The sequence below is a fragment of the Mesoplodon mirus genome, assembly GCF_964341445.2.
Source record: "Mesoplodon mirus genome assembly, chromosome: 1".
Classification (NCBI taxonomy): domain Eukaryota; kingdom Metazoa; phylum Chordata; class Mammalia; order Artiodactyla; family Ziphiidae; genus Mesoplodon; species Mesoplodon mirus.
In genome coordinates this window covers 85417055-85441404 of record NC_138976.1, presented here as the reverse complement: position 1 = coordinate 85441404, position 24350 = coordinate 85417055, and the positions used below count along the sequence as shown (strand labels likewise).

Below are 24350 nucleotides of genomic sequence, written 5' to 3'. Positions count from 1 at the left end.
CCATCTTTTTTTAGGCATACATAATTACAATATAAATGTGACACAATTCACACCATTATTTCAACCCTATACTCACCTGGATCTAACTATATACCCAGGCATTGATTTGGCTTACCTCTATGTCTCCAAATAACTGAGGCAAATACAAAAAAAAGCCCAAGAAATAAAATTACTCTTAAAATAGATCAATGAGCTCGTATACTTCACTTACATTTCCACTTTGTTTAATCATGCTAAATAAAAAAAAAAAATTTAATTGTTTTATTCTCATTCCATGATGCCCTATTATATACCACCAGGTACTAATATTATAGAATTCCTAATATGTTTTACATATACATGTTTTATTTATATATATTTCTATTTCTAATATTATAGCAAAAGTCAACTTAGCTGTTTTAAGAATGCTTTACGTATGATATAAATTTTTAATAATAATATGTAATTAGTGTGATATCACAAATCTTCTTTGTATGTACTATTTGATTATTAAAATATCACTGTCTTGAAATAACTGGCAGACAAATCATAAGCTTTTTTTTGATTTAATAAACACTAACAACTTCTATTTAATACACTATTGTCCAAGCAAGTTGATTAATGGAGAATCAAAAACATACATCTTTAAGTAGGAAAAAAATGCTGTATTTATGAAGATGTTTACAATAGTTTATTTTAGGTTATTTCCAATTTTTCACCAATTTAAAAAACTGACCAACTCAATGAAAAATTGTGAATACAATGTTAAAAAGTATAACTATGAATCATAAAATTTAATATGAAAAGATAAGAATGGCAAATTATATGTAAGCTATGTGGAATTATGTTTATAGACAACAGGAAGAGAAAATAAAAATGTAAATATTGCTTGATAGGATAATGAGATTAGAGGTGGTCTTTTAAATTTTTCATTTTTATGTTAATACCTTTATAAAACCTAAAAATCTTCAAACAACACGTTTTTTAAAAATGGTGGTAAAATACACAAAACAGAAAATTTATCATTTTAACCATTTTAAAGTGGACAGTTCAGTGATATTAAGTCAACAAATTTTTAAAACTTTCAGATGGCACATAAATAAAAGATGTGTTGTTGTCCATTGGTGATTTTAATGTATCCGGTATATAACTAAGGTCACCACAAAACTTTTTCTGGGAAATTGGCAGATCATAAACATAAAAAATTTATTTTGCTTTATATTAAACCTTACTGTTTTACTGTTTCAAAATTCAAATTTACTCACAAGAGTCAGTTTCATTAGATTTGGTTTCACAAATGCTGCTCCTGCTATTCATTCTTATAAACAAACAAAAAAGACTATTTGTGACTAAAGATAATATGTTCTAGAAAATAAAAAGTTAAGGTCTCTTAGAAACAATACAAACGTTATCTGTAGAAGTGAATTATACCACATTTATATATTCAGGAGAATGTGAAACTTATACCACTGACTGTTAAAGGGTTTTAAAAGCTTTTTATTACATTTGGTAACAAAATTATAGGCTTAGTTGTAAAATCTATCATTTTAGATTTTATGGGTTAACTATCATTTGGAAAATTAAATACACATTACAGTAAACATTTAGAAAATGTTTTTCTAAAATGTTCCATCTAGGTCAATAAATTTTTATGTAGAAGTGTTTTATAAGGATAACACATATTTCAAGTTTTTGTTATCATTGACAGAAACAAGATATTACCTGAATCAAAAATTTACGTAAGAATTTCTAAGAAAGAAGAAGGGAACAATGGGAAGGTTGGAACTGGGAAGAAATTTTGTTTCTTATAGCACAAAAGGTAATTCTTCATTAAAAAAAAAAAAATCCCTCAAAAGCACCACTACTAAAATTATCATCAAAGTGCACCCCAAATTTCAATTGCAAAGCATTAGAAGCAATCATCAACCAGGAAATATTTTCAAAATAATGAACTTTTTATGAAATCCAAACAATAATGTTGGTTAATAGTAACATCTCTTTAAATTCATTTATTATATCTACATTCTATAAATTCTCATAAGTATCAAAATAATTATAGTCCTCCTAATATGCATGTGATTAATATTGGCTGTTTCAATTTTAGCACACTGGAAAACATATGGGGTATAAATTCTAGTAGCATTAAAAACAAGAAAAAGTTACCTATTCTAATAGTAGCTTTTCCTTTTCGACCACTTCCCAAAATTATAGTTCTCTTTTTCTGTCTAGCAGCTTTGGATGGTTCCTTCACAGATGGAGAAGTTATCCACTGGTACTGAGAAAGAAATAATAAATATGCCATTTAAGTTCCAGGTAATTTATGAGGGCTTGATCTTAACTGGAAATTAAGATATTTTAAGTTAATAAAAGGTTTTCAATCTGCATTTCTCGGAACCTAAATTAAAGAATCACACAACATTTTCAAAGACAGAAAAGCCATTTGATTTGACTAAAAACTTACTTTTAAAATGGCAGAAAGTACCTTGATAATTTTCTTTTAAGGAAGAAAGAAAAACAAACCATTAAAGAGAAATTATTCCGAGAGAACTAAAACACATTATATACCTCTGACTTGGCACTCCTTCCATTCTGGAGAACTTTTTTGATAACTGATTTCATCACAGAATGATCTAAAGTAAAATAAATTGAAATTAGAATAATTATTTCCCAATGAGTAGCTATTTCCATTTAAAACCAAAAGCCAACTAATTATTGCTTTTCCCATAAAATTAAATATGAAATCTATATTATGTAATTATACACTTATTTCCCCCTTTGTGTATTCTAATTTCTTCCTCAAAAACCTAAGATGCCATCTTGCAGACTGCCCCCAATGGCTACTATTTTGGCAGCAGCAAAGGTCAACTTTAAACATTTTGCATCTACAGTGGCTTTGGATACCTTTGGATAGAAAGTACAGTCTGAGCACCGTCCAGACACTTAGATACCTAAAGGGCATCTAAGATATCAAACCAGGGCATCTAAGATAACAAACCAAAGTCCTGATATTCCCTCAAAAGCTGCTCCTCCCATCAGCCCCCTTCTTCTAAGTGATACCACCCAGTTGCACACATAATCATCAACGACTTGTCTCCTTGTTACTATTTCCTTCATACCTCACATCTAATCTATCTGCAAGTCTTGCTAGTTACACCCTCAAAACACAACCTGAATTCAACCACTTTTCACTTGCTCCAAACTTCCAACCTAAGCTAAGCCATAAACGTCTCTTATTTGGACCACTGTGATAGTCTCCTAACTGGTCTCCCTGTTCCTCTTCTTTATCCCCCCAAATCTATTCTCTATACCAGGTCATCTTACTGAGATACTATTTGGATCATGCCTTTTTCCAGTTCAAAACCCTCTACTCATTTAGAATAATCCACATCTTTACTCTGGTCTTCAAGACTTTACAAGAGCAGACCCCTGGCCAGCTCCTTGACCTCACGTCATACCACACTCTTCTTCACTCAGTACTCTGGCCATGTTGGCCTCCTTGCTTTTCCTTAAATACTCCACCCACCTACATGCCTGCATACTCATGGCCTCCTTGTCCTGGAATGTGCTTACCCCAGATCTTCCATGGCTTGCTCCTCTCTTCATTTAGGTCTCCATTCAAATGCCACTTCTCCAGTGAAGCTGTCCCCTAACAAACCTATCCAATGGAGTCCTACCTGCCCCCCTACTCTCCTTACATTAAGATACTTTGCACTTCCTTCTATCTAAAATTATATTACTTATCTGTTTGTTCATTTCTATCTGAACTCCTTCACTAGAATGTAAGCTCCATGAGGGTAAGGCTTTTGTCTGTCTGGTTCACTGCTTTATCCCTAGTGCCTAAACCCGTACCTGGCACACAGAAGGTATTAAAAAAATTATTAAACTGACAAATGAATAAAGTACTCCTTGCAAGAATTCAGAGGTTGCACAAGAAGGAAATAATGCTCTTGGTGGAAGCAGGCTTAGCATCTAGGTTTACCTCTATTCAGAGTAGAGATAAGAAAAAGTTACAAGTATAACTCACTTTAATTAGTAAATTATCTGCTAAAAACATACGGGAAGTGCAACATTAAAAAAGTTCAGTTGATGCTTGAACAACATGGATTTGAACCTCGCGGGTCCATTGACACACGGATATTTTTCAATAAACATGTACTATCGTCCTACACGATCCAAGGCTGGTTGAATCCACAGATGTGGAACCACTGACTATAAACTTATACTCAGATTTTCAACTGCGTGGGGGGCAGCACCCCTGACCCCCACGTTGTTCAAGGGCCAACTGTACACGATCAGGAAAGTTAAACACATGAAGTTTTAAAAACTGTCAATACGTGAACAAATTCTTTTTGTTTTGCTATGTGTTAATCAATTAAAAAAAAAAGTGACCACATACCAACAAGTGGATTTTTTCTTATATCCAAAACGACCAGAGTTCTGTTGGTTTCAAGGGCCTTTAGTAAAGCCTTTGCTCCTTCACTGGTGAGGCCACACTGCTGCAGGTCAAGTGCTTTGCATGAAAGACAAAAGGTCACTTGTTAACGCTATACAGATTTCACATATAGACAACTCTCATTTTCTCACGTGTGGAAGAGTCCTGTGCACGAGACCAGTCATGGCAGGTTTGTAATTTTGGGTATGGAAAAAAACAGAAACGTATACACACACACATAATGCATAATCCAATTTAAAAAACCTCTTCTTGGATGTGCAATGATAACCCTGCCTTGAGTACCAATAAATCATCCAACATATTTTACAATTAAAGAACTGAAGAATAACTGTACATAATCTATGAGCAAAAAACATCACAAAATGAATCTCAGTTCATAATTAGCAAGGGCGGCAGTGGCAGTGTAAACCTCACATGCAAAAACTGGTGGAGCTCAGAAATGCACTGCATTCTTTTGATCATGATCTTGAGCTCCAAATCACACTTGAAACTAGTTAAAAGGGGAAAACAAAATAGAAGAAATGTAACAACTTCTTCGTTGTTCTGTTAGTTTTAGAACAAAAAGACAAGTCTAAGAGGATACAAATAATAACAAATTCAAAGAATGTGTGAATAGAGAATACATACTAAAAACCTATCATGAAAGTATCATGGTCAAGAACTCTCTCAGTAAAAGGTCAGACAAAAACCAGAACAAATGATCATGAATTCTAGTAGTTCTGGGGCTGAAAAACCTACTCATTTAAACAAAAGGGATCATCACAAAAGCACAGGTATTAAAAAATATTACATGAAAGGAAACTATCATGAATCTTTTTTTTAAGTGCTGTGTGTACCATTGCATTAAAATAACTGAAGTCTTTCAACACCCCATGACACACAGAAATAGCAAGTCAGACATATGGATCTGACAGGATATGATACAACCCTTACACACTCTCACTACAGAAGAATGGACACAGGGTATAATTAACCAACTAGCCAAATTAATACAAACAGCCAGTAAACCTCACTAGTAAACCAAATGAATACAAAATAAACAAAATGTGGTTATTCTCCTATCAGATTAAGCCAAGATTCTGTAAGAAAAGCCTTTAGGGCTTCCCTGGTGGCGCAGTGGTTGAGAGTCTGCCTGCCAATGCACGGGTTCGAGCCCTGGTCTGGGAAGATACCACATGCCGCGGAGCAACTAGGCCCGTGAGCCACAACTACTGAGCCCGCGCGTCTGGAGCTTGTGCTCCGCAACAAGAGAGGCCGCGACAGTGAGAAGCCCGCGCACCGCGATGAAGAGTGGCCCCCGCTTGCCGCAACTAGAGAAAGCCCTCGCACAGAAAAGAAGACCCAGCATGGCAATCAATCAATCAATCAATCAATCAATCAATAAATGAAAATTAAAAAAATAAAAAAGAAAAGCTTTTAAAATGTATATACCCTTTTGATCCAACAACTCTCTTTTTAAGAATTTAACCAAAAGAAATAGTCAGAAATATAGGTAAGGATATATATCAGAGTACTATACTATTTGTAACTGAAAAACTGGACAAAGCTTATATACAAGAATGGATAAGCTATGTGCACTGTGGCATATTCATATAATGAAACACTGAACAGTCACAAAAAATGATGCAGTAGATGCAAATTTACTGACTTGTTAAAATGCTCATACTAAATTAACTGAAAAAAGTTATAAAATTTGGAGTAATCCTACTTGCATAAAAAAGGGAGAGGTACTCATTTTTGTAGTTTTACAGTTTTTTAAAAGTGCTACAAGCCAGTGTTTGTGAGAGGCAGGCTTCACATCCACTCTTGGGGTGGACTACAAATTGGCATAGCATTTCTGGATGGTAAGTTGGAATGTGTATCGAAAGTCTTAAAAATATGTCACACTTAGTCATTCCACTTGTAGTACCTTATTCTACAAAAGTAATCCCGATGGACACAGAGATGTATATACAACGTATTCACATTGTTTCTGACAGGGAAAAGCAAACTAAATCTAATTGCAAAGAACTGATTAAACTATGGGACATCAATATGATGGAATACTACATGATACATCATTAAGTGAAAAAAGCAGGAATATGAAATAGCAAGTATACTACAATTCTATTTTTGTAATCCCTAAGTGTACAAATATATTTATAGAAAAAAAAAGACTGAAAGTATATACACCAAAATGAACAGTGATTATGTCTGGGTATTCAGATTATAGGTAATTGTTCTCTTGTTACTCTGTATTTTCTATAAAGAATATATGCAACTCTTAGACAAAGTTTAAAGGCAAAATAAAAGCTATCAGAAAAATGAGGCTTTAAAAAAAATCCTATCACAACGTATCATGCCAAAAGCTAAGCACATATAATATTAAAAATTCAATATTTTCAATTTTAGAATTTACCTCTAAGCCATAAATCCTCACTAAGAGATTCTGCAAAAGCACTTGCACCCAGGTCACCAATGAGCGTGTTGCAGTTCAGAGTGATGCGCCTCAAACCAGCCATACAGTCAAGATCAGGTCTTCTGTAACGAAGACTCTCAGCCCAGGTTTCTTCATGCCTTCTGATAGTCTGATACTTCAAAGATTTAATAGGATGAAATTAAGATGCTTGAAAAAGGAAACACGGTGTGCCTACTGAGTATGGCTTATTATGTCAGAGATTTACACACACACACATCAAGCATATATGCCAGGAGAATCAACCTGAGAAATTAAACAGTCAGTTCTGCTTTACAAGTCCAGTGACCCAGATTCTAGTCGGTCAGTAATTAGATTCCAGCCACTGGATGACCTGTTCTTGAACAGTTATGTAAAGTTGGACAACTCAGTTACAGTCTATGAATTATTTTCCTTATCTTCTAAGTCAGGGAATTGGTTCTAAATCCTATCATTGCTGAGGCTCTAAATTTCATCATTCTGTCCTCCTACAGTCTCCAAACACCTGACTGGGCAACCCATAAGAAAACTTTTTAATATGCATCTTATTTATTAACAAATTATATACACAAAGTTCTATACATATAATTTATGTACATTATAAACTACACAGATATTTTTTAAATGATACAAAGGTAAACAGGTTCTAATATTTTCTTTTCCTAACTCCTAAGGCATTATTTTATTTATTTATTTATTTATTTATTTATATTTATTTATTTGGCTGTGCTGGGTCTTTAGTTGCGGCATGCCAGACCTTTTAGTTGTGGCATGTGGGCTCTTAGTTACAGCATGCATGTGGGATCTAGTTCCTTGAGCAGGGATCGAACCCAGGCCCCCTGCATTGAGAGCACAGAGTCTTAACTGCTGGACCGCCAGGGAAGTCCCAGGTGCTATTTTAAAAACTATATTTACAAAATGTATCTCACATGCTACCTAGGGTATGCACACAAACTTTAGAGGCCTGGACTATGCAGAGCCAATTTGATGTGCCTTGGGAAAATAATGGTTTGACATTTAACCACAAGTATTGTCTTAAAGACATTCAATTCTTTATATTCATAAAATAAATTTTGGTAACAGGGAACACTGACTTTAAATGAAAAAAGTCTTATTACATTCTTGAAAAAATAAGACTCAAAATGCCTTTGACACTCTAAAAGCAAAATCATTACTGTCATTTTTCTATTAACAATAACGTATAAAAGCTACAAGCAGAAATAACAGCAATCGCTTACACAGTGCTTATTATGTGCCAGGCACTATTTATACAAATGAGTTCATTTAAACCTCATAATGAGGCATAGAGGTTAAGTGATTTGTCCATGGTCACTAGCTATGAAATGGGAGAAAGGGAATTTGAACCTAGGCCATTTGGCTTTGGCACCCAAGTTCTTGACTGTTTTCTATCCCAGGGGTCAATGGACTTGCCCTGTATAGGCTCAAAGAATTTTTCAATTTTTAAAATCTAAATTAAAAAATTTCCAGCTTTGTGGGCTATACAGTTTCTGTTGCAATTACTCAACCCCACTGGTATAGGGTGAAAGTAGCCACAGCTACCATGTAAACAATGGGTGCAACTATGTTCCAAAAAACCTTTCTTTACAAAACCAGGTGATGGGCTGGATCTGGCCCACCAGCCATAGTTTAACTATCCCTGATCTGCATCAGCAAACTATTAAGAAGGCTTCATGTCAAATTATTAAATAACTTTAAGCCTAAATACAGTAATTATAACCACTGTAAAGTTGTTAAGGCATTATTTTAAAAACTGTATTTACAAATTGCTGATGTAGTGATTTTTATTAGTTTATAAACTACATCAGCTAATAAACACCGGATTCATTTAAGTCTTGAAGACTATAATGGCATAGTTTCTTCACAATATCACAATAAATGTTTTCAGTAACTAAAAATACATGAAAGTATTATTATGTATTATATATTAAATGTCTGATTTCTAAAATTAAGTGGACTATCTTTACTAAATGGTAGAATCCCAAACTGAAAACTGGTCATATTCTTTCAACAAAACTAAAGCTACAGTCACATGTATCAAAAGACAAAAATTAACTGCCATCTGTATCAATATATTAATGTGCTTCAATCACATATGTTTTCATGAAAGTTTAAACATTAAATCACCTTTAAGATCTTGGCCATGTGATCTGCTCCCTGCCATGTCAGATTACACCCCGTGAAGTTTACTGTCTTAAGAGTGATAGAGTTCTTTATACCTTGACAAATAACTAAAAGGGAAAAAAAAAACCACACACACAATAAGATGAAGAGCCTATACATTTGTCAATCTTGACTTATTTGCTTTTCTTGAGTCAATTGGAGGTTTATAGCCACATTCTTAAAATCATTAACTACAATCTTCCCAAACAGGTAATTGACGAACTGATGCATTCTAAAACTTGTCAGTAACAAAGTGTTACTCCAGTTTACAGAAACAGTTTAATTCTATTTAGATACTAAAACTGAATACACTGAATACTGCAAACTTTATTCCCAACCACTGAAGTACTACATACCTTTTGAGACATAGGAAGAAAAAGAAAAACCTAAAAAGCATAAGACTCTTCTGATTTTCATTTCCAATGATACATCCCAATCTTGATTATCAATCAACGATTTAAATGTCAACTATAAACCCAATATTTTATTAGGTGCTATGCAATATACTAGAGCAATAGAAGATAGAGGACCTCAAATGCTCTGTTCCCTCAAATTGAAAGGCACGCTTCCTGACCCCTCCAGACCACTACTGGACACAGGGAACACACACTAATGTTTCAGGACACCAACCAACAGTCACCTGCTTTGTGATTACTTCCATGACACACCAACACCACTGAGTTTGCTGCTCCTACGGGACGTTACATATATTTCCTATTTTAACACATACCACAGTGCATCATAATTATGATTGCACATAGATGTTCTAACAATTTAAAGAGAATGATGACTTTTTTGCTCTTTACATCTTGCTATTTCCCTTCCCATAATATTTCTTGAAGAGAAACCATAAAAATATAAACAAACACAAAAAACAGAAAATATACAAAATGTGTGGTTTATGGCTTAACACAAACTTAAGTAAGATTAATTCTGACAGTATCCAGCATGACAAACTTCCATGGTACAAATGAGAATGGACCAAGGTTTGAGCAGGTACAGGAGACAATCCAGACATGAACAACACCAAGAAAAGGTGGACAGGAAGTAACATAGTGTGTAGGAAATCACGAGACCAGTCTGATGGGAAGAGACTTAAACAAGACTGAAACTCACTTTCTAAACCTCCATCTCCAATTGGACAATTCGCAAGACACAGGTGCACCAAAGTGGCCGATTTATTCAATCCCTTTAATGGGGAGAAAAAGTTTAAAATTTTATTGGTTTAGTATGCCCCAAAAACAACTCTTAAATGTTGGCAGGACACAATGAAGGCTTACCTTTGTTAACATAGTTAAGTCTCTCTCTCTCAGAACTAGCCCATTGAGCTCCAGGTTGCTTAGCGCACCCGACGCACTTACACAGCATTTAAGAGCTTTACACAACTGGAAGGTCACATCTTTATTTCTTATCGCAGGAACACGACTTCTGTAAACTTTATTTCTGTCACAACCTAAAGCAAAATTATTGCAAAACGAGTGATTTAAACCATACATTTTATCATCATTAAAAAGCATCTAAAAAAAAAAGCATCTGCTCTGTGCTAAGGATTAGAAACGACTCCTGCCCTTAAAGCCTTCAGTAAGGAGGGACATGTGTAAACTCAAAATTTCAATCACATGAGATAAAGAAACATAACTTTTATGCACAGAGATTCCTTTGGGGGCAAAAAGTTATATCTAAGTGATGGCTTCATGATAACCCTGAAGTAGAATCTAGAAAGATGAGGCTATGCAGAGTTGGAGTAGGAGGTGCATTAGCTGCAGAGGGAACATGTGTGAAAAGACACTCAAGCCTGACTCCTGCTGGGCACTGTAAATGCTGCAGGTGGGGATGACTAAAGGCCAGGGGTCCAAGTGTGAGAAGAGACAGAAATTAAAATAGAGATGTTGCCGGAAGCAAGCCTGGGAGAGAGCATGGCTTGTATCCCACAGGTGATGAGGCCTGTGGCTACCACTGGCTGAGTAAGGATGCCTCTGCTGATTAGAAAAAGGCTCCCCGCTGCTGAAGGACCGATTAGATAAAGAGAGTGATCACAAAAAGCTCCCCTTCCTCAGGGCAAAGAGCCCCATGAGGCTTGGCCGAGCACAGTTCAGACTACACGCCTCTGTGCAGAGCACAAGCTGGGCGGCTAGTATGCACTAACTCTGTGTGGGCAAGCCATTAGCAGCATTCTTTTAAGCGTATCTTTTTATTTTAGAAGCTCACTCAACCCAAGCAGGTAGATGAACTCAGAGGAACTGAGCCCAGGGGCCACGAAACCACCTAGGAGCTTCTGCCATAGGCCGGGCAAAATGTAATATGGATGAAGAAGCAAATTTAGGAGGAGGCCAAAAGCTACAAGCTAGACCCACTGGATGCAAGACATAAAGAAAGTTCAGCGAAGGAACTCTGAAGAGAATGGGCTCTGCAATAAATTTTTCTTACATTCAATGTCAAATATTAGGCAAAATTAAGTACAGTGGCCTTTACAGTCCCTTCCAGCTGTAATTTCTTTTGATTTCTAAGTTATTACTCTGGTTAAGTAAAGTCCCTTCAGAGGTACAAAACAGTTCCTACACCTGAATGGGATGCAAAGAATAATCTGACTTCTCTTCACCAGGGGATGAGTTGAACTGTCCTTGAAGAAGAGATAACAGATGGTGTGAACCCCAGATCCTAGAAAAGGGCCAGGCACACGATAAGTATTCAGGTTTTTGAAAACAAATGAACAATCATTTCCTCTCCTAGATCTTCACACCCTTCCTCTGCTGGCTACTTTCTCTCAGCTTATAAACATCCTCAAATATACCCAATTAAAAAACTCTCAGACATATGATTCTTTGGATCTTCTTGTGGGTAACCTAAGTCTCTCCCATGCCTTCAAACACCTGTCCTCCCAAAAAGCCCAGATCTGAACCTTGGGCCCAGACCCGTCTACCAGGCCCCTCAAAAGCACTGAAGATGAAGTAAGATCCTCTCCCCACCCCCAATCCCTTCCTACTGTGCTCTGTATCTCACAAAAAGATGCAGCTGTAAACTGTCACCCACACTTGCTGCCCTCCCTTTTCTAACTGGTCACCAGGCCCCACCCATTCTCTCTCGGATCTCCAAAATCCAGTCCCAACTTTTTATAACTTAAGTGAGACCCTTAGATTACAATTCACCCTGCACCCAATCAACTGCCTTCCACACAGAGGTCCGAGTGAGCCTCTAAACCAGAAATCCGTCTCACTGTTCTTTAGTGTTTCCCTCAGCCTTCAAGATAAACATCCAAACTTCTGACAGGACAAACAAGGCCCCTTTCTGTTGGGCCCCACTAGGTTTCCAGTATCAACTCTCATTTCTTTCCCAAACCCTGAGTTCCACTCCTGTACCTTAGTTTTGCCATATTTTCTTATATTTCTCAAACTTTGACACACACTTCTCCCTCTTGCTACCCCAGGAGCTTCTACATATCCTTAGAAAGGATGGCACCTCCTCCAAGAAGCCTACCCTGAACTTTCCCTTCCAAGATTCTGTGCTCTGCAAAGGGGAAAGGTGGGGGGGAGGCATAAATTAGGAATTTGGGACTAAAATAGACACACAACTATATATAAAATAGGTAATCAACAAGGACCTACTGCACAGCACAGGGAACTCTACTCCGTATCCTATAACAACCTGTATGGGAAAAGAATCTGAAAAAGAATGGATATATGTATAAATGAATCACTTTGCTGTACACCTGAAACTAACACAATATTGTAAATCAACTGTCCTCCAATATAAAATAAAAATTAAATTAAAAAAGAAAAATTCTGTGCTCTTTAGCACCAGAACTCACTTCTTCCAGAGCACTGACTACTGTGCTTGTGTTTACCTGCCGCCCAGTAGAAAGGAAGATTACCTAGGGCAGAAGCATCGTCTCCAGCAGCCCTTGGTTCTGACAACTCATTCAAGTGCCAGGATACTTTACACACATAACCTGCTTAATTAATTCTAAGAACCCACAGAAAGAGTGGTTTTTAATGTCATTTTACAAGTGTGGGGAATGTAGTTCAAAAGTAACCTACCCAGGCCACAGAAAGCATAAGCCCTAGAATTCAAACCCTAAGCTGCCTTCACACCTGTGCTCTTCCCACTATATGATACGACTATTTAAAAGAAAAAAAAATTTTTTTTTTCCTGAGCCCTGTTTTAATGGAAAGGAAATGAAGCTGGGATATATCAACTTCCTAATCGCTTTGGTCTGTACGGGACAAAGTCATCCAACAGACCAGGTAACATCTGTGGAACAATTAACGATGCTCCAAACTGCGCTAAGTGCTCTACATTGTAGAGTCTACAAGCATTAACAGAGTGCCTCCTTGTAACCGCCACAGAGAGTGGGTCCTGTTAAGCCCATGCTACAGATGAGAACACTGAGACCTAAAAGCCTTAAGGCACTCGGCCGGGGTCACCGAGCTGGCAGGAGTCCTAGTCCGCACGCCCCGTCTAGTGCATGCACACCCGGGCACTGGGCACCGGTTCTAGTGCCCACCCTCCACCTTGCACCATTAAACCCCGCTTCGCAGCGCCGACACCAGAGCCCCTGGAAGCGGGAACTACAAACCTGTCTCGCCAAGCCATGGCTGGAAGAAGCTCTTGATACAGATCAGGGGCAGATCTTTATTAATCTTGAGGGTGCTCAGGAGCGGCGCCCAGTCCACCCCGCGGAGGCGGTCGGCGTTGAAGTCCAGCACGCCCTCCCGCAGAGAAGCGCGCACGGCGGGCAGAGGCACCGAGTCCTGCAGCGCGCACAGGTACTCATAGTGCGAGACGAAGTCGGCCGCGCTGTCGCGGCGCAGCTTAACTGAGTGGATCATGGCCCCAGCGCGGCCTCGGGGGACGCTGGCTGCGGGCACGATGCCCACACCCGCCTGGGGACCCCGGCTCGCCTCCCGGCCCCTCCGGCGCCCACCGCCCGGCGGCTGCGGCCACGCAGCGTGCGCAGGACTTGCGTACCAGCCAGAAGACGGAGGGCCACGGGCCCCAGCTAGGCCGGCCCTTCGTTGCCGCGCTCCCGCGCCGCCTCCCGCGCCGCAGAGCCGGCAGTTGGCGCCAGCCTCACCACTCTCGCGCCGCGGGGCTGAGGTTCAAGCCGGTTGGCGGCCCCGTGGGGGCGGGGCTCGAGGACGTCAGCGCGCTCGCCGTGCGTCAGGACGCAGCCCCGCCTCCCACGGGGACCCGGCCTGAGGAGCAGGGGCGGGAGCTTCGAGACTAGCGCCGTGCGAAAAGTAGGTGGTTTGGAGAATTGGCGGTTTCCAGAAGGCGTTTACTGACTGATCCAAATAAAAGTGAGATATGGTTATATCAATGCATTTTAAAAGTAGTTAAACTCCCGATAAGTGTCTGTGCTCGCCCCGCCCAGGAGAGAGCGTGCACTCTGTGAGGGACACGTGAAAGACAGAGTGAATGCCTGTGGTCCGTTACCTCGTGCACGGGTGTGTAAATTTCTGCGGAGAGCTCTTAATTTCTGTAGTTTCTGCTGACTTGACAAGGTGGTTGGCAAATGGTCACGTGTTCCATGCATTCAGGACGTGGTCGTGGTTACTAATAATCACTTTGTTTTGTACTGATAATGATGGCTAACTCTGGTAACTAGTACTTTCTGTCTCCTAGGCATTATTTTAAGCACTGTTTCAGTATGAAATCATTCAGTTTTCCTAACAACTCCACAGAGAATTTACTACTGAATATCCACTTTACAAAAGAGAAACTGAGGCGTAGGAAGTGAAGTAACTAAGAGAAAGAACTCAGACAATTGGTGTTAATAAATTAACCCTGCAAGGAGGCCGTTAGACTAGTGATGTGGCCGCCTACGTAAACCAACCAAAATCTAAGCCTGTAAATGCCTCAGGATTACGAAAACCGCTAAGGACAACCAGTCACAAACCACCAACTAGGCTTTAAAGCTATAGCAAATCAGTCATTTCCTTGCTTTGCTTCTGCCCTTTTAAAATAAAAATCTCTGCAGCTCCTGTGGCTGGAGTGCTCCTCACCACTTCCAGTTTGGTGGTGCCTGAATTGAATCTATTTTTGCTCAAATAAAGTCTTAAAATTTTAAATATGCCTCAGTTTGTCTTTTAACATTGGCTGTAGAAGTTGGATGTGTATCCAGTGTCTAGAACAGCAGTCGTCCTCTGGTCAGGCCTTAGGCGTTATGCATACAACGTTCCTCTTCTACCACCACCTTCCGGATGCCTCCACCCACTACCAGCTCCCGCGCATCAGATCCCCTAGATGTGGTCAGCAATGGCTTTCACATGCAGCGTGCTCACATTATAACATTGCAGACACCCCTCCGTCCTCCAGCCAGCGTGTGAACTGAAACATTACCATTCCTGTTGAAGAGCCTGCTGTGACCACTTTCCCAAACACAGCCACTCCCCAGCTGACCCTGGGTAACCACTCTTCTGAACTTGGTCTCCATCACTGCATGGATGTCTTTCTATTTAGGCTACATTTTTAAGTGTTCTTAAACCTCATATAGTATTCTACTATGTTTTCTCTTCTTACTTGCTTTATTTAGTGTTATCTTTGCTAGGTTCATCCATGCTGACACATAAAGATCTGTCTAGTTCATGTACTTTCCTCGCTATGTAAGATTCCCATGTAGGGAAATACAATAATTTATATGTGTATTTTCCTGTTGATGGACATTTAACTTGTTTCCAATTTTCAGTATGATTTCTTTTTTAAAAAAATTGTACACAATCTTTAAAGGTTACTTTACAAAATATTGGCTATATTCCCTGTGTTGTACAATACATCCTTGAGCCTATCTTACACCCAGTAGTTTATATCTCTCACTTCCCCACCCCTGTATTGCCCCCTCCTCCCCCTCTGCACTGGCAACCATTAGTTTGTTCTCTATACCTGTGAGTCTCCCTCTTTTTTGTTATATTCACTAGTTTGTTGTATTTTTTAGATTCCATATATAGGTGATATCATACAGTATTTGTTTTTGTTTGACTTATTTCACTTAGCATAATGCCCTCCAAGTCCATCTATGTTGCTGCAAATGGCAAAATTTTGTTCTTTTTCATGGCTGAGTAGTATGCCGTTGGTTACATGTACCACATCTTCTTTATCCATTCATCTCCTGATGGACACTTAGGTTGCTTCCATATCTTGGCAATTGTAAATAATGCTGCTACGAACACTGGGGTACATGTATCTTTTCAAATTAGTGTTTTTGTTTTTTTCAGATATATACCCAGGAGTGGAGTTGCAGGGTCATATGGTAGTTCTATTTTTATTTTTTTGAGAACGCTCCATACTGTTTTCCACAGTGGCTGCACCAATTTACATTCCTACCAACAGTGTACCAGGGTTCCCTTTTCTCTACATCCTTGCCAACATTTGTTGTTTGTGCTCTTTTTGATGCTAGCCATTCTGACAGGAGTGAGGTGATACCCCAGTGTACTTTTGATTTACATTTACCTGATGATTAGCAATGTTGAGCATCTTTTCATGTGCCTGTTGACCATCTGCATTTCCTCTTTGGAAAAATGTCGATTCAGTTCTTCTGCCCATTTTTTAATCTGGTTGTTAGTCTTTTTGATGTTGAGTTTTATGAGCTGTTTATATATGTTGGATATTAATCCCTTATTGGTCATATCCATTTCAAATATTTTCTCCCATTCAGTAGGTAGTCTTTTCATTTTGTTGATCATTTCCTTTGATTGCAAAAGCTTTTAAGTTTAATTAGGTCCCATTTGTTTATTTTTGCCTTTATTTCCTTTACTTTAGGAAATGGATCCAAAAAAATATTGCTGTGTTTATGTCAAAGAGTGTTCTGCCTATGTTATCTTCTAAGAATTTTATAGTATCCAGTCTTACATTTAGCTCTTTAATCCATGTTAGTTTATTTTTGTATATGGTGTTAGAGAATGTTCTAATTTCATTCTTTTACACGTAGCTGTCCAGTTTTCCCAGCACCACTTATTGAAGAGACTGTCTTTTCTCCATTGCATAATCTTGCCCTCTTTGTCGTAGATTGGCATAAGTGCATGGGTTTATTTCTGGGCTTTCTAACCTGTTCCATTGATCTATATTTCTGTTTTTGTGCCAGGACCATACTGTTTGGATAACTGTAGCTTTGTAGTATAGTCTGAAGTCAAAGAGCATGGCTCCTCCAGCTCTGTTCTTCTTTCTCAAGATCGTTTTGGCTATTCAGGGTCTTTGGTGTTTCCATACAAATTAAAAAAAAATTTTTTTTCTACTTCTGTGAAAAATGCCATTGGCATTTTGATAAGGATTGCATTGAATCTATAGATTGCCTTGGATAGTATGGTCATTTTAACACTATTGTTTCTTCCAATCCAAGAACATGGAATATCTTTCCATCTGTTTGTGTTACCTTCAATTTCTTTTATCAGTGTCTTATAGTTTTTGGAGTTCAGGTCTTTTGCCTCCTTAGGTAGATTTATTCCTAGGTATTTTGTTCTTTTTGATGCAATGGTAAGTGGGATTGTTTCCTTAATTTCTCTTTCTGGTAGTTCATTGTTAGTGTATAGAAATTCAGCAGATTCTGAGTATTAATTTTGTATCCTGCAACTTTACCAAATACATTGATGAGCTCTAGTAGTTTTCTGGTGGCTCTTTGGGATTTTCTTTGTGTAGTATCATGTCATCTGCAAATAGCGACAGTTTTACTTCTTCCTTTCCTATTTGGATTCCTTTTATTTCTTTTTCTTCTCTGATTGCTGCCGCTGGGACTTCCAAAACTATGTTGAATGTAAGTGGTGAGAGTGGGAATCCTTGTCAGTATGATTTCTGTGTCACAACATCCATTTCTTTTAGTCTCCAGCATCACTTAATGTAGTTGTCTCCTGTTTTCTTAAAGCTCCCTCTTCTGTGTTTTCCATCAAGCCACTTGATTTTTTTATCCCTCTCTAATTCCTTCTTCTCAGTCTCACTCTTGTGTGTCTCTTGCTTACCCAGTTTAAATGTAGGTGTTCTTTAGGTTCCCATTCTCAGTGTCCACCCCTTCGGACATTTCACAGTTTCTCTGGGTGATCTTATTTCCTGTTCAGGCTTAACTTCCCCCTCCAGGGTGCTGTCTTTTTTTTTTTTTTTTTTTTTTGCGGTATGCGGGCCTCTCACTGTTGCGGCCTCTCCCGTTGCGGAGCACAGGCTCCAGACATGCAGGCTCAGCGGCCATGGCTCACGGGCCTAGCCACTTAGTGGCATGTGGGATCCTCCCGGACCGGGACATGAACCCATATCCCCTTCCTGGAAAGCCGCATATTTCTCATGGTCCTCAGCATCAGATCTGTGTTCCTTAGGTTGGCATATAAGGTCCTTCACGATTTGACTACCTCTTTTGTCTTACTTCTGGCTACACTCCTTCCTGAATGTCTTCTCTAGACATGTGGACCAGCTTGTAGTTTCTGATGTTCTATAATTCCTTCCTGGGCCTTTACAGATGCTGCTTCTTTACTTAAGACCCTCCTCTTCTGCTTGCTCTTCAGAAAGCTGACACCCACCTGTTTCCCAGCCTCAGGCTGTGTGCCAGCTTCCCTGGGAGGCCTGCTTTCCCTGACCCTCATCTCTCCTCCCCTGCTTGTTTAGTGACTCACTACTCTGCTCCCTGACATCCCTGTATCATAATACTTAGTGTCTCCAATGATAGGCATCTTTTTAGATAGTTTTCCTTCCATAGACTATAAGCCCTTTGAAGGCAGGGATGGTGTCTCATTCATCCTTATATTCCCTATACCTAGCACAGTGTTGGTACAGAGGACGTGCTGATTAATGACTACTGGAACTTTCTCATCTATTCTCCATATAAGTCATTACTAGCACCTTGTGGCTACTGCCTACAGATGAACTTAAGGGAAGCTTCATCATATTAATTAATCATCTAACATATTAATTTAAAATGTGTTTTCCTCGAGCTTCTCTATTTTCTGTCTGGCACTCAAGGCTTGCCTGATCATCTCTTGCCTCCTTACATTTAGTTATGGCTTAATAGTGGCTTTGGTTCTCCTTTCAGCATCTGGTGTGTTCTAGCTTCCCTGAACATGGTGAGCAATAGCTGCCTCCCCACAGCACCTCTGGGATCCTCTGACAAGCCAGATCCGTGCCTGGCCCAAACAAGCTGCCTTGGCTTCCCTGCAGGTACCTGCCATGGGAGGGACATGGCTACTGGGCAGCACAAGATGCGGACTCTCCTCCTTCAGGGCTCTGGTGAGTGTAAGTTTGACTAGAATACAGTGTATCATTTTACCTCTGATTCCCTGTACTTGACTGCTGGTCCATCACGACAACATTATACCCAGATTGCCAAGCCATTTCACCTTCCCATGGAACCTCACTGCAGATGCATTCTGCTCATCTCTAACACTCATCTTCTCTGGACCTGCTTTCAGAGCAATGTGTTTTGTTAGATCCAGTCACAGAGCTATGGCAACAACATAGGCTGTCTTATTTTAACTGACATGTGGTCCCCATTTCTTTTTTCTACTCCCTTACTTATGGCTGTTAACAATGACTCTTTCTCCACTCTTTTCATGTCCCACTAGACTCTGTTGTGTGTCCTTGCTCTCTCACCTGAAGAGGATACCTTTCATATCACCAAGAAAGTAAGGTTTCAGACACAAACTTCCTCGTCTTCTTTCTGCTGACTCTGGCTGCCTTCCAATCCATGTTCCATGACGCAAACACCACCATCTCCTCTTCAAATCCTTCTGTGACTTTCCCTTGCTCTTAGGATAAAGACAGACCTCCTCACAGTGGTCTAAAATGTGGAGTCACAGGCTGGCTGCCAGTTGAGAACTGTTACCATTCTGTAAGATAAGCCTCTTGCTTCAGAATGTAAATCATACCTCCACTAGCTATATACTGTTTAGTTTAACAGGTAAGACTTTCTTGATGAAAGAAGCAGTGTGTTGACTTGCATTCTAGAGTGAGCTTCTCATCTTGTTGTGCACTGGCACTCTGGGTGCACTAGTCTGCAGGGCAGGGCATCCCCTGGGCATGAGGGAGCATGATCTCTGCAGCCTCGTCTTGCACCTCCTTCCTTTCATTCTCAATCATCCAGCCCACAGTGGCCTCCTTTCAGGCCTGCATACTTACAATGGCACGTTGCCCATGCTGCCCCTCTGCATGAAAAGTCCTTCTGTTTAGTTTGAAACTGATTAATGCCCCCTCATCCTTCTCATCTCTTCTCATGTGTCACTTTGTCAAGAGAGTATCCCCTTAGCTACTCAACTCATCAGATCCCCCTACCATACCTCACATAACACCAGGTACCTCTCGCTTATAGCCTTCATCACATTTCACATCCAGTTTTAGATAGGTGTTTACCATATGGTCCAAGAGGAAGAAATCATGTCTGTTTTGCTTACTCTTGATTCCCAGCGACTAGCACAGTTACTGATAACCTTTGTTAAATGGATAAATGAATGTATCCGATCAATGACCAAGCCCTGACAGTTTTTCTTTATAGGTCTCTCATACTCCTCCCTTCCATCTGTGTTGCCATTACTCCAGTTCTACCGTTTGTTATTTTATACCTGGATTACGATGATTGCTTCGGTGAATAGCATGTCTTCCTATCTTCCTCCCTACAACCTCTATTACACCTCCTAAGGTTCTCGGATTATGCCATTGCCCTGTTCCAAACCATCCATGACACCCATTGCCAACACAATACAGCCAAACTCTTACGAGTGACATTTAAGACCGTCCATAATTTGGCTTTAATTTCACTTTCTAGACTTTAAAAAAAATAACTGGATCTAATTGTCTCTGCATCTTTGCTCCCTTTCATATCTACCTATTACATTAATTTTTTTTTCTAGTCCATCTGTTTTACACCTCCTTCTCTGGGAAAACTTTGCTGAGAATCCAAGCAAGATATGGATCCCTTCGCTCCCCTGAACTTGTAAACAGTTTAAGAAGACATATGTGGAACTGCCATAAGGCATCTACATCTTATCTCCCTCTCTGGTATCTAACCTCCCTGAGAACAGAGGTACATCTCTGTGTTCTGTGCAGTTCTCAGCACAGTATTATACACATAGTAAATATTTGGTAAATCAATGAATAAGTGAATGAGTCACCATGAGAAGGGTATCTCTCATTCTTTCTCTTTTTCCACCTTCAAGTTTCTTTAGTTAGTTTCCTTAGACAAAAGGTTTCTTCATAGCTACACAGTGTCCAAGCTCACAGAGTGTTGCAAATAGCTGCTAAGAGCATCCCTCCATCACTTTAGAATAGCTTGCTCTCCCTCTCCAGTGGAGAGAACAGAATTCAATATTTATTAAGTGCCTTTGTCCACTTGGCATTTAGAGACACTCAGGGCATCAGTGCTCTACACTCAGTGAAATGCCTATTTTGTTTGTAATTTTCCTTTGTGAATAACAGCTATCTACAAAGATGTTTCATTACAATTTTCCATCCTTTTAGATTCATAAAAAGCATTTTAACTACGTAGAAGCAGAAAATGAATAGAAAGAACTTTGAATTACATTTAATAAAAGTTTAGGGAGATCTTCGTGGTACATTAGTGAACTTATCTGGGGAAACTTTAGCCATGTAAATTGTGTTGGAGAGGCACCAAGAGTTCAAGAATTCTCAAAATTTGAGTACACAATTGCCTTACATGTAGGCATGGTGGCAGCCATCTACATAACAATGATTTGGAGGATGTTGTATTAGTCAGCTCTTGCTGTGATAATGCTTTGGAACAAATCGCCCCAAAACTCAGTTACATAAACAAGAATTTATTTTTCTTGGGCCTATGGGCTAGCTGCAGTGGCTCTCTTTTAGACCTCTAGATGGCTGCTTTGGCTCCATATTTTGGGTCAGTTTGAGGTCTGTCCCACACATCTTACTCTGGAGCCCAACTGTGAGGCCACAGCTCCCAGGCCTTGTCTTCTTACAAAGTTCACTGAAACACAAGAGGTGAGCCCAACCGTACAAGCCCATTTAAGGCCTTCATTGCTCATTTAAGGCCATCATGTCTGCTCACACTTCACTGGCCAAAACATGTCATAGATCTAAGTTGTATTTAGAATATGTGTATTTGTTTAAAGTTGGGTGCTCTCACAGAAGAATATTGCATTTTGGACAGTGTTACCTTAGCATTTTCACTGGCATTTGCAAACATGATAAACGTCGTGTGAACTTTTTCACCTTTGAGAACTTTTTGAAATTGTGGGACACTTTCTATGGGAAAAGAGGAAGGTACACTTTAGAACTCAACTATAGTTATGGCATTGTTGGGAGAAGAATTAATGATGATAAGGTCAGTACAAATGAAAGATTTGGGATTCACATATTCATCATTAACATCAGCATTCTACAGAACATTCCTGGAGAATTGTGATGCTAGCTTTATGTGATTTCTACCATAAATCATTATAATTTGACAAAGCCACTTCAGTAAAACATACATCATACAGTACATCACATTTTAGTTTTTCCTACCACTCCACAACTTATCATCAGTACCGTACCATAACACAGACACAGAAACAGAAACTGGGTGTATTCATTGTTACCAAACGGACTTCACAAGAAATACTACTGGAAGTTCTTCAAATGATAGCAGGCAGTAACTCAAGCCATAAAAACAAACAAAAAAAAATGCTGACTAGAGCAGTTGTATAGGGAATTATAAAAGATAATGTAATTTCAAATTTCTTCTCCTTTCTCCTCTTAACTAGTTTAAAAAGTAAGTGTATAAACAATAAGATTATATTTGGATTGTTCTGTATATAACATAAAGAAATGTCATATATTTGATGACATGGCACAAAGAAGGCAGTGAGAACAAAGTTGTGTTAGAATGGAAATGACACTAGATCATAACCTGAATCCGCAGGAAGAGAGGAAGAGAACCAGAAATGGTAAATAAATAGATTAACCCAACAAACTCTATAAATATTTATTTGCTCTACTTTCTTCTCTAAGCTCCTTTAAAAGATAAGCTTGTGTGAATTAATAATTATAATAATATGTTGTTAAGTATGTAACATATATAAATGTAATAAAAACAAAAAAGAGGGGAAGTAATACAGCTCTATAAAAGTACAGTTTCTGTTTCTCACTGGAATGAAGTTAGTATAAATCTGAAGAGCTTCTGAGAAGATGTATTACATAAGCCCTAGAGCAGCCATTATTCAAAAAATGTGGTTAAAAATCATTAAAGGAATTAAATGTTACAGTAGAAAATATCCACTTAATATAAAAGGAAAATGGAGGAACAACAAAAATAACAAAAAACAAAAACATGAGACATGTAGAAAACAAAAGGTAAAATGATAGACATAAATAAATCCTACCATATAATAATAAAAACTAAATATAAATGAATTAAACAATACAATCAAAAGAAGGCAGATATTGTCAAACTGGGTTTAAAAAAAATGTTTTCTATAGGAGACACTCCTTGGATTCAAAGGTCTAATGTGTACAAAGTAAAAGGATGAAAAAATATACATCATGCAAATAGCAGCCATAAGAATGCTGAAGTAGCTATACTAATACCAGAAAAAATAGACTTTAAAACAAAAAAAAAAGTTACTAGATATGAAAAGGGACATTTTATGATTTAAAAAAAGGGAAGATACAAAAATTATTAACATATGTGCCCTGAATAAGATAAAACCAAAATACATGAAGAAGAAAATACCAAAATACATGAAGAATTGAAGGAAGAAATAGATAATTCCACAGCATTAGGTAGAGGCTTCAGTACTCCATGGTCAATAATGGATAGAACAATTAGGCAGAAGATCAACCAGGATATAGAAGACTTGGACAACACTATGAATTAACAAGACCTAATAAATGTCTATAGAACACTCAACTGAACAGTAAAATACACATCATTCTCAACTACATGTGAAACCTTTGCAGCATAGATGACATGCTAGGCCTTAAGACAAGAGATTGAAACCCACGTACGTTGCTGGTGGGAATGTAAAATGGCGCGGTGATTTTACACAACAGCTGGACAGTTCCTCAAAGTGTTAAACATAGAGTTACCTTATGACCCAGCAGTTCCACTACTAAATATATACTTAAGAGAAATAAAAGCTTATTATCTGCACAAAAGCTTGTACATGAATGTTCATAGAAGCGTATTTATAAAAACAAAAGGTGGAGGGCTTCCCTGGTGGCGCAGTGGTTGGGGATCCGCCTGCCAATGCAGGGGACATGGGTTCGTGCCCCAGTTTGGGAGGATCCCACATGCCGCGGAGCAGCTGGGTCCGTGCGCCATGGCCGCTGGGCCTGCGCGTCCGGAGCCTGTGCTCCGCAACGGGAGAGGCCACAGCAGTGAGA

The 24350-nt window shown here is 38.9% G+C and overlaps 1 protein-coding gene across 5 annotated transcripts in view; it reads right to left on the bottom strand.

Annotated features, from left to right (window-relative positions):
- Positions 1-14265, bottom strand: part of CEP78 (centrosomal protein 78) — a 39911-nt gene extending 25646 nt beyond the window's left edge. For 4 of the 5 annotated variants that reach the window (XM_082626429.1, XM_082626430.1, XM_082626427.1 and 1 more), the window contains exons 1-8: positions 13621-14265; positions 10328-10500; positions 10164-10236; positions 9012-9115; positions 6831-7005; positions 4376-4489; positions 2545-2609; positions 2143-2254 (exon numbers count right to left, since the gene is read on the bottom strand). In XM_082626429.1, coding sequence (XP_082482555.1) covers positions 2143-2254; positions 2545-2609; positions 4376-4489; positions 6831-7005; positions 9012-9115; positions 10164-10236; positions 10328-10500; positions 13621-13873 — 1069 coding nt within the window. In that variant the 5' untranslated portion in view covers positions 13874-14265. The remainder of the gene's footprint in view (positions 1-2142; positions 2255-2544; positions 2610-4375; positions 4490-6830; positions 7006-9011; positions 9116-10163; positions 10237-10327; positions 10501-13620) is intronic. The other variant, XM_082626431.1, reaches the window with a different exon arrangement.
- Positions 14266-24350: the final 10085 nt, after the last annotated feature.